Genomic DNA, 17,862 nt, shown 5'->3' on the forward strand with positions numbered 1-17,862 from the left:
GGCTACTGCTAAGATTTTTGAGTTCTTGTGGTAGCTTACTGAAAATGGATGTAGCAGAATACTGCACTCCTTTCTGCACAAGAGTCAAGGAAGTGCATTCCACATGCAGATTTGATTTCTGCCTAGTATTAACTGAGTGAAAGCTGCTAACTCTTGGGAATAAGCTAATATTGCTAACAACAAACGACATTAAAGAAAATACATACTGTGAGGGCAATGTCAAAATTCCCAGACTATTGAATAGGGGTCGACAAGAGGTTTTCGAACTTACACCATACATAGCTCGAACAGCCCGTTTTTGAGCCAAAAATACCCTTTTTGAATCAGAAGAATTACCCCAAAAAATAATACCATATGACATAAGCGTATGAAAATATGCGAAGTATACTATTTTTCGTGTTGAAATGTCACTTATTTCAGATACTGTTCTAATGGTAAATAAAGCGGCATTTAGTTTCTGAACAAGATCCTGAACATGGGCTTTTCACAACTGCTTACTATCTATCCGTACGCCTAGGAACTTGAACTGTTCCGTCTCGCTTATAACATGCCCATTCTGTCTGACAATGTCAGTTCTTGTTGAATTGTGGGTTAGAAACTGTAAAAACTGAGTCTTACTGTGATTTAGCATCAAATTATTTTCCACAAGCCACAAACTTATATCATGAGCTACATTATTTGATAATGTTTCAATATTACACACAAGATCCTTCACTACCAAGGTGGTGTCATCAGCAAACAGAAATATTTTTGAATCACCTGTAATACTAGAAGGCATATCATTTACAAAATAAGATACAGCAGTGGCCCCAGCACCAACCCTTGGGGAACCCCCCATTTAACAGTGCCCCATTGGGACTGAACATCATTACCACTCTCAATATTGCGGAGGATTACCTTCTGCTTTCTGTTCTTAAAGTAAGAGGCGAACCAATTGTAAGCTACTCCCCTTACTCCATAATGTTCCAACTTCTGCAGTAATATTTTGTGGTCAACACAGTCAAAAGCTTCGTTAAATCAAAGAAAACACTTAACGTTCGCAACCTTTTATTGAATCCGTCCAAAACCTCACAGAGAAAAGAGACTATAGCATTTTCAGTTGTTAAGCCATTTCTAAAACCAAACTGTACATTTGACAGCAAATTATGTGAATTTAAATGCTGCAGTAACCTTGTATATACAACCCTCTCGATAACTTTAGCAAACACCGATGGCATAGAAATAGGTCTATAATTGTCAACATTATCCCTGTCTCCCTTTTTATAAAGTGGCTTCACTACCGAGTACTTTAATCGGTCAGGAAACCGACCACTCCTAAAGGAAAAGTTACAGATATGACTAAGTACTGAGCTAACATATGTGGAACAATACTTCAGTATTCTGCTAGATACCCCGTCATATCCATGAGAGTTCTTGGTCTTTAGTGATTTAATTATTAACTCAATCTCCCTCTTGTCAGTATCAAGGAGGAGCATTTCAGGTAAAAGTCTCGGAACACTTTTTTCTAAGAGCGCTATATGACTCCCTGTTGGGACTAGGTTTCTATTTAGTTCACCTGCTATATTCAGAAAGTGATTATTAAGTACTGTACATATAAGCGACTTATCAGTAACACGGACATCCCCACTACGCACTGTTTCTATATTCTCGACCTGTCTCTGCAGACCAGCCACTTCCTTTACGACTGACCATATGGTTTTAATTTTATCCTGAGACTTAGCTATTCTATCTGCATACCACATACTTTTTGCCTTCCTAATAACTTTTTTAAGCACCTTACAATACTGTTTGTAATGGGCTGCTGCATTTAGATTTTGACTGTTTCTAACGTTTTGATATAATTGCCACTTTGTTCTACAAGATATTCTTATCCCTTTAGTCAGCCACCCAGGCTGCCTGTTTGTGCTAGTACCCTGTTTTGAACATTCTAACGGAAAGCAACTTTCAAAGAGCACGAGAAAAGTTTTGAGGAAGGCATTATATTTATCGTCTACTGTATCAGCACTATAAACATCTTGCTACTGTTGTTCCTTGATAAGGTTTACAAAAGTCTATACAGCAACTGGATCAGCTTTCCTAAAAAGTTGGTAACTATATTTAACATGTGTTGAAGCACAAAAATCTTTTAGACTTAAAATTTGTGCATCATGATCTGAAAGGCCATTCACCTTTTTGCTAACAGAATGCCCTTCTAATAATGACGAATGAACAAAAATATTGTCTATGGTTGTTCTACTGTTCCCTTGCACTCTCGTTGGAAAGAATACGGTTTGCATAAGATTATATGAATTAAGGAGGTCTACCAGCATCCTTTTCCTTGCACAATCACTTACACAATTAATATTGAAGTCACCACAAATAACTAACTTTTTGTATTTTCTATAAAGTGAACCAAGAACCTCCTCTAGCTTTATCAAAAATGTTGTGAAATCGGAGTCTGGGGATCTATAAATAACAACAGTAAGAAGTTTAGCTCCACTAAATTTAACCACACCTGCACAACATTCAAACACCTTTTCAGTGCAGTACTTTGAAACATCAATTGACTCAAATGGGATACCGTTTTTCACATACATGGCTACTCCCCCACACCGCAAAGAGCTCCTAGAAAAGCTGCCAGCCAACCTGTATCCTGGTAAAGGACAGATTGATGCCCAGTCCGATACAACAAATGTAGTAGAAGATCGGTAAGGGTGGTATTTTTCCTAACTTCATAGTAGCTTTGGACGAGAAACAATTTTCTGTTCAGACTCCTTAGAACACTGGAACACAATTCTTTAATTACACAAAGACTGTCTCCATAACTTGCCTCTTGTAGAGAGTGCCAACTGATGTCAGGGCATATGGAAAGAAGATGTTACAACTATAGCAAACAGTCTGAACGAATAAAATTTTACCTAACCGGTTGTATTTATTCAAGTAAAATCAGAAATAGATGCGTAAGTTCAAAATGGTTCAAATGGCTCTGAGCACTATAGGACTTATCATCTGAGGCCATCAGTACCCTAGACTTAGAACTACTTAAACCTAACTAACTTAAGGACATCACACACATCCATGCCCGAGGCAGGATTCGAACCTGCGACTGTAGCAGCAGCGTGGTGCTGGACTGAAGCGCCTAGAACCGCTCGGCCACAGCGGCAGGCGACGCGTAAGTACTTAGCTGTTTTTATTTCTGATTCTATTTTTTCCAGAGTGCATTGTTGAGCTGTTTGTCCATGTATTTGGGATTGGAGATATCATACAAAACATGATAGTGGCACACAAATTCAATAACTTTTTCCTCATTCTTCTTTCTGATGATAAACTACAGTACTACGAAATAACAACCTGATCATGCAGTGGCCATGAAGTGAGAAAATATCGGATACAAGAAATATGACGACCATGGTAAAGCATCGACGGGGACCACCGTCTGCACTGTTAAGGTCACGCCACGGGCGAGGTTTTTTCCTTTATTGTATTTCAATTCCCCATCGGGGCAAGCTGGCAGCAGCATATGCATTGCAGTTCAGCGGACAGACATAGAACAAACAATAGAAGACATTTTAAAATAACAAAGGAGAATACATGGTGAACATAGATATAAAAAAGGGGGAACATCATGGAAGACAATAGACAAAATAGGGGCGACTGTAAAATGGAGATAAAAAAACCGTAAAAAAGTAACGCACACAAAAAAACCATACACTGGGACAATTAAAGAACACAAGGCACAGTATGACCGGAGCATAAACGTATCGACGAATGGCATAGCACATTATATAAGCTGACAGTAACACTAGGTACAAGGCCAAAACAGAATTAAAATCACACCTTTCAATGAACAGGAGAAACAGCATGAAACACAGCACTGATGTGGCACACTGACGATGATCAAAATGAAGGATCTGCCAGGCGCAAGGAGATGAGGGAGAATGGAAGAAGGGAGGGAGGGGAAAAGAGTGGGTAGATGGGTGGGGGGGGGGGGCGTGCCGAAGAGGGTAAGGTAGGGAGGTATGTGGGAGGGAACAAGGCAAGGATGGGGTGCAGGATCTCAGGAGGGAAGGAGAAAAATCTGCTCTAGGAGAAGGGGGGGAGAGGAGAAAGGGGGCCCTGGCGAGGGGGAGAACAAGGCCAGGTTATAGTTGGAAAGAAGGGTATATGTCAAGGCGAAGTTCATCATCCAGTCATTCAGGAGGGGGAGGCTCTGTAAATTGCCATGATGAAGGAGATGGAGGGTGTGGAGGTGGAGAGAGGGAGGTATACAGCGATAGAGGCACAGCAACAGGTGGGGGGTGGAGAGGAAGGAGGAAACCAGAGGGTGGGAGTGATCAAGCCTGTGGACAATGTAAAGGATGCGGAGATGTTGGAGGAACAGGAGGATGTGGGGGAAGGGGATGAGTTCATACAGGACCCGTGTGGGGGAAGGAAGGTGGATACGGAAGGCAAGGTGGAGCACATGGCCTTCAAGGATTTGGAGGACTGTGTAAAAGCGGGTGAGTGTGGAGATTCAGGCAACGCTGGCATAACAGAGGATAGGACGGATGAGGGATTTGTAGGTGTGGAGGATGGTGGAAGGATGCAATCCCCATGTCCAGCCAGACAGGAGTTTCAGAAGGTGGAGGTGGGAATGGGCTTTCTGCTTGATGGTCTGGAGGTGAGGGATCCAGGTGAGGTGACGGTCGAGGGTGAGGCCAAGGCATCTCAGGGTGCCATGGGGGAGTGTGAACACCGCCCTTTATATTCCCAGAGCAGTACTTTCACTTACCTCGGTGGTATGATAGGCCGGTCACGACACGAGCGACTCATGTGTATGAAGTGGAATTTAGTGGAAAATGAACATTGCACTTGTGTGACTGCACACAGGGTCGCCACTGATTTGATAGGAGGGCTGCAGAAGTATCGTTACAACTTTGTGAAACAGACTGAGGCTGCTCCTTGTGACGTCACAGGGCAGACAGAGTGGATGCACGCCTGCTCGCTGTTCAGCCTGGAGACTGGCTTTGCAGACCCAGGGATTTCATTGGACCCGGGGATTTCACTGCGCGACAGAACCAGAAACACGTATCTAAAAACAAACGTACCAAAGGTTGATTACGTAACTTCATTTTTTGGGGTGATGGTAACAACTTTATTTGTTCAATATCATCATTTAATGGATTTCCATACTTGATACCGTTTCTCCCAAAGGCGTCTTCTCCTGCATGTAAAGTGGTCTTTGGATGTTTAACATTCTTAATGTTGACCTCTACGCTGTCATCAGTTCGAGAGCGGGTGACAACCAAGCAGTGGGTGGCTGTAATTATTTGTGAATATATAAGGTTCCCTGTGCAACAGATTTAAAGCGCGGGGAATCATTGGACGTGCCTCATACTATACCATTTAAGGCCCTCTGGAAATTCTTGTGTTTTTCAGCAAATATCTCCGGGAGCAGTAATGACGGAAATTTGGGACTATCAGACGAAATTTTCGAAAGAAGTAGCCATGGCGATGCCGCACATGCAACCAGAGGACGTGGCAGCTGCCGTGGTGTATATGCTATCCCAGCACCCACGTGTTCAGGTGAGTTAGCAACCAACGAGTTGTAGTAGTCTTCGTACATTCATATTTAAACTGGATGAAGGTGGGACACAAATGGGATAATTTTTATTAAAAATTAGATTGTGTGTGACTCAGTCCAGGAGTTCGCGGTGAGACCAACACGTGCTCCACATGGATGGCGGGCAGTAACTAGTAGCACGTGTTGGTCTCACCGCGGACTTCTAGACTGAGCTACGATCAAGTGATTTCATCAGAGTGTACGGGCCTGAAAATGGCGTTGACGCAACGTCGAAACTAGTAGCGAAGTAAATATAAATCTTCAGTACAGCTGGAGGAATTTCATTTTTAATAAAAATTTGTAGTAGTTGTAGTTGTTTTTTTTCAGCGTTTTTCAGCCCTCTTCGTCTTTGGATAGCTCCTGACGATCCCTTGGTGCCTCAGGAAGTATATCAACTGACCTCTTCCTTTAATCAAATTGTGCCATAAAATTCTTTTTTTCACTGAAAAGTTGCAGTACTTTCTCGTTTGTAATCCGATCTACCGAGTAAATCTTCAGAATTCTCCTGTGTCGCAACTTTTCAAAACATTTTTGAACTCCAGCCAGCCAGGTTTACAGAAATTCATGGAAGGACTAGGCCTCAGATTATGAAATCATTCATTATTTGCCAAAAGTTTCACATTTATTAAACAGTTAAGAAAACCAACCGTAGTAAAACACAATTGAATAATCTTTCAGAAATCAGTAGTTCTTAAATCAACAGCGCAATGCTTTAAATTCAAAGGAGCACAATGGCTTAACCAATTTAAAAAGAATAGCAATATGTTTGAACAAATATGACTTCTTAGATATCCCAAGCTAACACAATGGTTTTAAATTACAGACCCGAGATTTAACACGGTCCTTTGTGAGAGCTGAGAAATGTAAGCAAATACAAGGGGCAGCAAACGGTCCGGCTGACATAGAAAAACTTGATACAGAGAGGAAACGTCACCACAAGGGATTCAAGCCCAAAGACAAAAAATACGCGAACTCTCAAATGATTTAGGCACACGCAAACCAGTGAAGACAAGACTTGACTTAAGTAGCAGCCGCCGTGCCGTAGAGCAGCTTTACAAAAGGTAACGGCAAGAGCGAATGCCAAATGCTTCACAAAAGGTAACGGCAAGATCGAATGCTAAATGCCGGCCCGTGAGCTCATAGGCAGGGCCAGTTGTATTCATAGACTGCAGCAACAGTAGCTGAACCATCATGCAACAGCGTGGCGCTCCTAAAGTAACCTTTATGCGTCAAGAAGGTGGCTAGAAACACTAACCGGTCAATTATTACGAAAACACACTTTCAGCAAATAACTGCCTGAACAAGCAATCCACAATAATTTACAACAACAGCTGGCTAACGGCAATTAACAGAATAAATTAAGAATTTCTGCAACAATACAATTTAAATACTGACGAGGGCCAACGATAAGTATATCAATATAACCAGGCTACAAAAATAGTTCAAGTAGATCTTAAATAAAAATTTCGTCCTTCCCTAGTGGGTTGAAATTCTGGTCCATTAATAATATTACGGTCAGATACTAGTACAAGATGGCCAGCATATCCAATCAACCGCCAAGAACCAGGTAAGAAATCTCGCCTTACAGCAAGCAATGGAGCAAACATAGAAAATTTCACAACCTTCCGGTAGCACGCCCAGTATACTAATAGATCTGGCCAGGTCAGAATCTAAAACATAATTTAAAAACCACGTCAATCATCTATGTTCATGACAGCACCAGTAGCATCCGCGACCACCGTCACATTCCCCCGCTTGCACAGACGGTAGGAGTGATAATGTTAATGATCATTTGGCAAGGAGAAGCACTATAAATGGTAAACGTTCGCCATGGCGAAAATAAATCCGCTACCGGAGGTATCTTACAAGCAAACAGTAAAAAACTCTCATCACAATCGACACACCCGGGAATCACAACTAAGTTACTTTTCAGAAAAACAACTCAGGGCGCTCACCGAACACCGAGGTGGACAGGCTCAAACAGTTTCTATAAGCGAGAGAGACCACACTATCAGCGGAATCAAGTTTCCATGAAAACCAAAATTCACAAATCAGGGAAGAAACACATACGACAGGGCAGTAACAACAGAGACTGCTAACGTCGCCAAACTTGATCACGCAACACGGCTCGACAACACTAAAGAGGTGCCCTTTCAGCGCTCCGGAATCAGCTAATGATATTCAAAATCGTTCCCACTTCTACGGTTCCCTCAGAGCGAATCGGTCAACACAGAGACCACCGTCGCGTGACAACACACGTTTTCTCCAGCCGACTTCCATCCTCCTCGCTCCTGGTGACTGTCCGTTCCGCACTCCCTTGCCTCGCAAATCTTTTAAACTGGAAGAGGCAGCGCAAGAGCGCCGCCCCGCGACCAGAGGGAAAATGAACCAGAGATTGGATGTTGAGACCTTAATCGATACGATCCGACACCCTCAACTAAACCCAGAAACCCCTCCCCCTTTTTATTCCAATAACATGGCGCGTAAGGGAGGACAAGGAGCCCTACCTCGCTTCCTTGATCTGGCTGACGTGCACCCTCAAGGTTTTACCTGTGGCAAGACTGTAGATCAAAACGTTAACTGAACTCAGGATCCTAAGAATTCGACAAGGCCACACAAAATACCGAGTGTGCTTCCTAGATATACCCGCATCCCTGTCGCAACCGGCTCTGAAGTTAGGGACAAAAACTCTGTCCCCAGCTTTAGCACGAAACGGCTATCTCCCTTTGGCAGCGGTGAGCAAGTTCTATATTTCTCCTAGCCTTATTTTAATTCCGTGTATGCTCTCGGAAGCTACATTCTGAGGCAAAAGATAACAAGAGCACAACATCCACAAGTTGCCTAGAGGGAAATACAGGGGGTAGGCAAACATTGAGGTGACGGCGGTTGCCTTCAGCGCTTCGTACTATGAATTTAAAGCGGAATTAATCCAAGGGAGAGATCCGTCCCACTTGGTCAGAGACCTGGCATGCTAGTTGATGAGAGTGGCCTTGAGGTTTCTGTTCACCCTTTCGACGAAAAATGGCTGAGGGTAATAGGGGGTAGTAGTGAAATGCTTCATGGCGTAACTAAAGCAAAAACGTTTAAAACCTTCGACACAGAGGTCGCTGCCTTGTTACTCACAAGGTAGTTTTGCGGCCCGAATATGGGAAAGATCTCTTAGATGGTGGATCATAACGTGCACAGTAACCCCACTACTAGCGACAAACCAAACGAAACGGGACAAGCCGAACAAAACGGAAAAAAGGCACCTACTACAACCAGTGCATAACGATTCCCACTGTGGAAGAGGCCCCGCGTAATCCATAAACCATTTATCCACAGGTTGTTGCTCTTGATTGGACTGCAAAAGTTCCTTGCGTGAGTTGCGTTTGCGTTTTCCCATCTTACACAGCTCGCACTCCCCCACTAGTCGGAGGATATTCTTATATAATGACTCTCATCTACATGTTGCCGCACCTTAACGATGGTCTTGTCAAGCTCCAAATGTCCCCCAAGCAAGGAAACATGAAAGTGACAAAAAATGGAAGGAACAAGCTCCATAGTCAAACAAATTCTAACATCAATGGATCTCCCGACCTCCCAACTTACTACGCCCTGTTTCAACAGATAACCGAGTACCTGTTCCCCGAAAACAGGCATTCTCTTATGAGTCCCAAAAGCAGATTTTGGCCTTGTTTAGACTTAAAGTAGGTGAAAAACTCCGTTACCTCGGCCAAGACACCAAATCAGGAGTCACGGACGAGGAGTGGCACCGTCCTACTCCCTCAGCGCCTTCCTCAGACATTTGACGGAACAGCCTTTGGTTCGCTACTGTCACCAGCCATAGCTAACTTCTTCATGGAAGATTTCGAAGAACGAGCGTTGAACAGTCCTCCCTTACGCCCATCCTGTTTCTTCAGATATGTTGACGATACATTTTTATTCTGGCCACGTGGCACTGAGGCACTGCAGCAGTTTGTTTATCATTTGAATGGTATACACCAGAACATAAGATTTACAGTGGAGGTGGAGATGGATGGAAAGTTACTCTTCTTAGATGTGCTGGTGGAGCGAAAATCAGATGGACGTCTTGGAAATTCTGTGTACAGAAAACCGACGCGTACAGATTTATATCTACAAGCAAACCCACATAGTTTTCACCACCAAACTCAGAAGAGAGCTATGCTGAATACCTTGGTACACAGAGCAAGGGCTATTTCGGACGACGGTATTAAAAAAAAATGGATACTCTGATCATGATATCAGATCTACTCTGGCGAAGAAACCAAGGAATGACGCTGTTCGAACAGATGAAGAGGACCAACACATCGCGCGGCTACCATTCTGTGGTGCAATGACCAGCAAGATCAGCAGAGTCGCCGATCGGAGTGGCCGAGCGGTTCTAGGCGCTACAGTCTGGAACCGCGAGACCGCTACTGTCGCAGGTTCGAATCCTGCTTCGGCCATGGCTGTGTGTGATGTCCTTGGGTTGGTTAGGTTTAAGTAGTTCTAAGTTCTAGGGGACTTGTGACCTCAGCAGTTGAGTCCCATAGTGCTCAGAGCCATTTGAACCATTTTTTTCTGTAGAGTCCGGAGCCGGCAGGGAATCAGCCCAGTCTTCCGGCCACCCAGGAGGTTTAAAGAAATGTTGCGACCCGGCCTGAGAGTACCAGGAAGTTACAGAATTCCTTGCGAGTGTGGGAAAAATTATGTGGGCCAGTCTATAAGAATTGTTGCCGATCGCTGTGTGGAACATCAGAGTCACCTGAAATACAGGTATATTGAAAAATCAGCGGAGGCTGAGCACAGCTTGTTAAATAAACACAAGATTTTATTCGATGAAACAAGAATACTTGCTCACGCTTCAAAGTATTGGAACTTTGCCATCAGGAAAGCAGTTGAAATTAGACTTTGTGAAAATAATTTCAACAGAGACTCCGCTTGTGCACTCAACAATGCATGGAAGCGCGCAGTTGATAAAGAGCGCAGAGAGCGACTTCATGCATTCCTCACAGTTCTCCGCCTCTTGCGATGGATGGCGCTGCAAGCAACGCTGGATAAAGCGTGCATACAAAATCTATGGACATAGAGGCCGCCAACTCCGCACGCGCTGTTTTCATCCAGCCAATGATAAGCCGTCCATTGCTTATAAAAGCGGAAGCCTCACCGGTCCACGACTCAACTTTCATCCTCCCCCGCCACTTCCTGTGTCCTTTCCTTTAGGCACCCTCCCTCCCTTCCTTTTCCTTTTCCCCCGTCCCGTCCCTCCCCCCTCTTCCCTGGGCTTCCCCTCCCCCTTCCTCCCTTCCCCCTGTCACCTCTGCGCAAGGCATCTGCTCTCCCCTCTCCCTCTCCCACCCCCCCTCCTCCTCTCTTGGCAGGTCCCCGGACTCGTACACGGTTAGTGAACATTCACGCGCCGGAGATCAACACCTCGTGTTCTGTGTGTGCCGTAGTTTTGTGCTTAAGTGGTTCAGTGTTATTCGTTTTGTGCACCTACGTTCATGTGTGGCAATTTTTGTTTCTGTCTGTGTCCAAGTGTCTGAACAATTTTATCTTGGACTCTACGCCTGTGAATGGCACCTTGTATTTTAAAAAGTTTTTGTCTCCGTTTACATGTCCACCATCTTTTTTCTCCAATTGTCTTCATTGTATATTTGTGTTTCTCTGTGGCCAAAGAAAATAAAGAAAAAAACAGGCCACGACAGTCAGTTTTGCCCCTGACGAAGATGACAGAGGTAGTCATCGAAAGCTCGGGATTTTTTCCAAATTTGACGCGGCAAGTAAACCGAGAACTTTTTATGCTTATGACTAAGTGCGTCGGCCACCTGATTGTCAGACCCCTCAATCAAAAATGGTTCAAATGGCTCTGAGCACTATGGGACTTAACATCTTAGGTCATCAGTCCCCTAGAACTTAGAACTACTTAAGCCTAACTAACCTAAGAACATCACAAACATCCATGCCCATGGCAGGATTCGAAACTGCGACCGTAGCAGTTCCGGACTGAAGCACCTAGAACCCCACGGCCACCACGGCCGGCAGACCCCTTAATCCGCCGAACTCTGAAGCGGAATGACGATATCAGTACCGTCCATCTGACGATCCTACCGTCTTTCTAGGTCGCGCTAAGGCCCAGCTTAAGACTGGGTTGTCCCCCTCCAAACCAAACTCCCTGTTCTCACGATAAAATTTAAATGTCTCGGGGTAGAAGAGAACGGCAAAGGCCTCACACTGGCAAACGGAATACTTTAACTCAGAGCCAGTTAGACTCAAGGTTTAAGCGATGGGACGCCTTTCCCCGAAACATTCCTGCAAGAGCGCGCCTGTGATGCCATCTTTAGACGCGTCAGTCTGAACAACGAAGCCTTTCTCAAAGTCCGGTGTGATCAAGATTGCAAGACTAATCACGGTAGTTTTAATAGCCTCAAAAGCAGCTTGTTGGCCCTCCCCCAAACAAAAGAGATTCCCTTTTTACGAAAATTATTAAGAGAAGCAGAGAGCTGAGCAAAATTAGGAACGAAGTTCCTAAAATAACTGTCCATGCCGATAAATATAGTTACCTTTTCTTATTCCTTGGGGGGAAGAAAGCGTCGTAAGGGCGAGGTACAGTCCTTATCAATTCTAAACCGATCGCTCGACACGAGATCACCCAAGAAAGAACTTTGTCGCCTAGCCAGTGTAACCTTAGATGTCGTAAAGATTAATCCGGCTACCCAAAGCTGTAACAATACTGCTTCGAGATGACATAAATGTTTGTCAAATGAACGGCTATACACAAGATCATAATTAAGGTAGGCCTAGCTATAGACACAGTTGAACTTAAGGTTGCCCAGAACATGGTCCAACAACCGAGGCAGCTCAGCGGCCCTGATAGAGAAGCCAAATGGAACCCGACTGAACTCATTCAGATTCCAATCGATGCAAAATGCAGTAACATGCTTAGAATCCTCGGTCAACGGTATCTGGTAATACGCTTGGTTAAGAACGAGTACCGTGAACTAACAAGCCACAGAAAAATTGTGCAAGTCTAGAAGCGACACAGATTCCAGAATCACCTTTTCATTAACTGCACTGCAATCGACTACTGGCCTGTAACCCTTTCCTTGCCCCTTAGGGACCAGAAACGTATAGTGACGAGGACGGCCTTCTGTAAGCATCTGATTGACCTCTTGTGACAATATCCTCTTTCGGGAGGGGAGGACAATTGAAACGGAGCTTCTCAATGGAAACCACTTTATATCCACAACATATGTGGCCTGTAATTGAGAAAGTATGACGATGATCTCTCCAGTAGGAAAAGATTCCGAAATAGTCACCCATTAAGATCTCCGGGAGCGAATGCCAAGGTGGAGGCGACCGTGAGGAAAAGACTGAATAACCAACGAAAGGATAGCGTCCTACGAGACGAAGCTTGGAATATCAGATGAGTGAACGTGGTAAGCAAGCTAGAAATTCTCAAAAGAGAAATGCTAAGGCTCAATCTAGATATAATGGGGATCAGTGAAGTGAAATGGAAGGAAGACAAGGATTTCCCGTCAGACGAATATTAGCTAACAACAACACATGCGGAAAATAATATAACGGAAGTACAATCCGTTATGAATAGGAAGGTAGTGCAGAGAGTGGGTTACTGTGAACAGCTCAATGACAGGGTTGTTCTCATCAGAATCGACAGCAAACCAACACAGATAACAATAGTTCAGGTATACATGTCAACGTCACAAGTCGAAGATGAAGACACAGAGAAATTATATGAGAATATTAAACGGGTATCTAGGGAGATTAAAATCTAATAGTCATGCGGGACTGGAATGCTGCTGTAGGGGTAGGATTCCGGGAGAATAAGGGCTTGCTAGTGGAGCCGAGAGAGCAGAACGACTAACCGAGTTCTCCAGTTAATACCAGCTAGTAATAGCGAATGTATCACAAGAGGAGGAGGTATACTTGGAAACGGCCGGGAGATAATGGAACGTCTAAATTAGATTACGTTATGGTCAGGCAGAGATTCTGAAATCAGATATTCGATTGTAAGGCGCACCCAGGAGCAGACAGTGACTCAGGTCACAATTTAATTATGATAAAGATTAGGCTGAAGCTTAAGAGATTAGTCAGGCAAAATCAGTAAGCAAGGAAGTATGATAACGAAATTACTAAGAAATGAAGAGATACGTTTGAAGTTCTGAAGGGTATAGGCACTGCGATGAAGAACAACACAGTAGGCAGTACAACTGAAGCGGAATGGCCATCTCTAAAGAGGGCAAGAACAGAAGCTGGAAGGAAAACCGTAGGTACGAGGACAGACTCAGCATATAGGAAAGTCAAAATAACGTTCTGTGAAATTAAAAGCAAGGGTGGTAACATTTAGAGTTCTTAGGTAATTCCTAAATGCATAGGACGCAGCGGGTAGGTGGAAAGTGTACACTGAAGGCCTCTACGAGGGGAAATACTTGTCTGATGATGTGAGAGGAAGAAACAGTCGACCGGGAAGAAATAGGGCACCAAGTATTAGAATCAGAATTTAAAAGAACTTGGAAAGACTTAATATCAAATCAGGTAGGAGGCATAGGTAACATTCCGTCGGAGTTTCTAAAATCACTGGGGGAAGTGGTAACAAAACGACTACTCACGTTGGTGTGTAGAATATATGAGACTGGCGACATATCATCAGACTGACGGAATAACATTATCCACAGAATTCCGAAGATAGCAAGAACTGAGAAGTGCAAGAATTACACACAATCAGCTTAACAGCCCATGCATCCAAGTCGGTGACAAGAATAATTTGCAGGAGAAGGAAAAGAAAATTGATGTGTTAGACGACTATCAGTATGGCTTTAGGAAAGGTAAACGCATCACAGAGGCAGTTCTGTCGTTGCGGTTGATGGAAACAACACTCAAGAAAAAGCAAGACACGCTCATAGGATTTTCCAAACTCAAAAAAGCGTTCGTCAATGTAAAATGGTGCAGTATGTTCGAAATTCAGAGAAAAATGTGGATAAACTGCAGGGAAACTCGGGTGGAGTACAATATGTACGAGCCCCAAGAAAGAACAATAAGATTGGAAGGCCAAGAACGAAAAGCTCGGATTAAAAAAGGTGTAAGAATCTATCTGCGCCTTTCATTCTTACTGTTGAATCTATACATCGAAGAAGCAATGAGGATAAGAAAAGAAAAGTTAAAAAGTGAGATTAAAATTCAGCGTGAAACATCAGTGATAAGATTCCCCGATGAAATTGCTATCCTCAGTGAAACTGAAGGATTGCAGGGTGTGTTGAACTGAATGAACTGTATAATATGTACAGATTGTGGATTGAGAGTAAATCGAAGAAAGTCGAAAGTAATAATAAATAGCGGAAATGAGAAGTACGAGAAATGTAACGTTAATACTGGGGATCACTAAATAGAGGAAATTAAGGATTTCTGCTACGTAGGCAGCAAAATAACCTATGGCGGACGAAGCAAGGAGGACGTAAAAAGCAGACTAGCTCTGGCGAAAATGGCATGCCGGCCAAGAGGAGTCCGCTGGTATCAAACATAGGCCTCAACTTGAGGAAGAAATTTATGAGAATGTACCTTTGGAGCACAGCATTTGGTAGTGAGACATGGGCTGTTGGTAAACCACAACAGATGAGATTCGAAGTCTTTGAGGTATGGTGCTACAGAACAATGTTGAAAATTACGTGGACTGATAAGGCAATAAATAAGAAGGTTCTCTGCAGAATCAGTGAGGAAAGGACCTTATGTAAGATACTGACAGAAAGGGACAGAATGATAGAACATCTGGTAAGTAAACAGGGTATGACTTCCATGGTACGAGTTGGCCCAGCTGTAGAGAGTAAAAACTGTAGAGGAAAACAGAGACTGGGGTACATCCATTGCTGCTCTGAGATGAAAATGTAGGACCAACAGAGTCATTTGTTGAAGGTCACATCAAACTAGGCAGAAGATTGATGGCAAAAGAAAAGAAAATTTGTGGCACCGATGGGTATTAAGGGCTTAGTCATACATTATCTCTGTAACTACAGGACTGCTCTACAATTGACAGAAATTCATGGAACCGCTCGCAGACTATCTCTCGACGGCTCCAGTCTCGAGTGGGAAATGGGAAAAATGAGCAACTACATCTTTCCATTCAAGTTCAGATAACTCTTTCCTTTTCACGACCATCGTTTCCCCATACGTAGATGCTAGCCTACAGTTTTTTTTACGTCTGGATGAAAAACTTGATGACTGAATGTACATAAAAAGATACTTCCGCAACGCGTCGGTGAAGTCATGACTCCACGAAAATAAGGAGTTACTTGTGTTGCACACTAGCGATATTTTCTGAATCAGCCTTCTTACTTGTCAATAAATCGTTTTCTTCAAGCTATTCCATTGTATTCGAATACAGTATACGTACCAGATTCCCATTGCTAATTATTGTCAGAAATATGGGTCTGTATTTCAGGAGGTTACTGCTGTTTCCTTTCTTGAACACTGATGTGACCCGTACAACTTTTCAGTCTTTAGGTACGGGCTTTCATTTGGCGAGCGATCGTATAAGGATTTCTAAGAAGGACTGTATTTCATCAGCTTACTCCGATAGGAGCCTAACTGGTGTAGAGTCTCGACAGAAAGACTTTATTAAGTGATTTAGGTTTCTTCGCAACATCGAAACGCTTTCAGTAATTTCCTCGTCCAATTATCAGTTTGTCACATTGTTGCTAATTGGAAAAATCATGAACATAACTGTGTTACCATTTCCCAGCAGCTGAATTCCTTAACATTTGCTACCATTATTAGGATATTGTAGTCGTATGTAGCGGGGGCCATTGCCCATTCTATGCTCCTCTACTTTCTTTAGGAGTACTGCTAGGTCGGTTCTTACAGTACAGGAATCGGGCCTGATCTAATCTTTTCGTTCCATTTACCAAAACAAATTTTCTCTGAGGGTTTCTTTTTGTTTATTGCCTTTAACCATTGCCATCTTTCATATTATTCGTAACGTTGTTGGATCCCCATTGTGAATTCCAGCATGCAGATTATGTTAGCACTGCATCCAGCATTGTAACTAGGCGATGCTCGCTCACAACGTGAAAACAGACACATCCTAGCGAGTGTACCATTATGCTCGTCAACTCGTAATGAAATATAGTTAGAAATGTCACAATGGTAAGGTGTTAGGTGGGCGGGATCTACATTTACGAGGAGCAACCGAAAACGTCTCGTCTGCAATACTTGCAGAACCAGGAATCGTCGTGTGCCTTATTTAACTACCAAATCTGGACTCATACGATTGCGATACCATCTTGATGTGCCACTCTTTTTCTGCCAAACTACAGTGTTTATATTGCCTTTGTCACTTAGGAGCTGAATTTGTTACACATTTTCTTGTGTTGCAGGTTTACGACATCATATTACGGCCTCCTGGATCTGTGTTTTAGCTCACGATGTCACACTTTGGCTGGTTTTTCAGAAGATGGTCATAAGCAGAAGTTATTAAGCCTCTATAAGCAACATGTAAGACTAGTTTTTTGTCTAGACGAGATATGAAAAGAATATTCTCTGTTATATGTAACTCGAAGAAGAAATAAAAGACGGAGAGCCAAGGACGTTACAACGAATCACTCCTTACCACTGGTGACTGTATGCTTTGTAAATTACTGAAGGCGTGACGTGTCGGTTACAGCTTTCTACTGTGATATCCGTGGACGACTCGACGGGCTTCGTAATTGTTACTGGAACAGTACCAAGATGCGAAAAAAGGACGAAACTGTGGAAGGATAATAAGTTTGGATATGAAACTAATCTATTGTTGAATTAGCATTGTTTACGCTCCAAGCAGGTGTTAAGGTATTAACAGCATCAAATAGCAATAATTGAAGAAGTCAAGAGTAATAAACTAGAAGCAATATGACACTCGTCTTTCACTCTGTAAGATGTTGAATTTTCCCACATTTTTCTGCTTCAGTGACAGTAGTAATTTATGTCGACTTGAATTACTTTTTGTCAAGAAACTAAGTGTTAAATATGCGTCAAAATAGTGCCGTGTGGTGGTGTACTGTCATACATCAATGGATACACAAAATCTTTCCTTTCTTTGTTAGAGCTAGTTTATTTGGATAAAGAAATACGTTACTGTTCTGATAAAACTCCCATACATAAATATAATGTGGTGACAGCTTGCCTATACTAATAATATCATTTTTACAGGTAATGAAATAGTTTGGTTGAAATTCCTCCGAAGATTCCAGGGTTACAGTCAGTCAGGGTAACTTTTTACTTTAGGGTAGCTTTGTACCACTTACCACTTT

General features: G+C 43.1%; 1 protein-coding gene across 1 annotated transcript in view; it reads left to right on the top strand.

Moving 5' to 3' along the window:
- LOC126462791 (dehydrogenase/reductase SDR family member 11-like) overlaps nucleotides 1-17,323 on the top strand; it is a 154,647-nt gene extending 137,324 nt beyond the window's left edge. Inside the window, exons 5-6 of the mRNA XM_050096099.1 lie at nucleotides 5,398-5,544; nucleotides 16,951-17,323. Of these exons, the coding sequence (XP_049952056.1) occupies nucleotides 5,398-5,544; nucleotides 16,951-16,992 (189 nt within the window). The 3' untranslated portion in view covers nucleotides 16,993-17,323. The remainder of the gene's footprint in view (nucleotides 1-5,397; nucleotides 5,545-16,950) is intronic.
- Nucleotides 17,324-17,862: the final 539 nt, after the last annotated feature.

This window comes from Schistocerca serialis, chromosome 1, assembly GCF_023864345.2.
Source record: "Schistocerca serialis cubense isolate TAMUIC-IGC-003099 chromosome 1, iqSchSeri2.2, whole genome shotgun sequence".
Classification (NCBI taxonomy): domain Eukaryota; kingdom Metazoa; phylum Arthropoda; class Insecta; order Orthoptera; family Acrididae; genus Schistocerca; species Schistocerca serialis.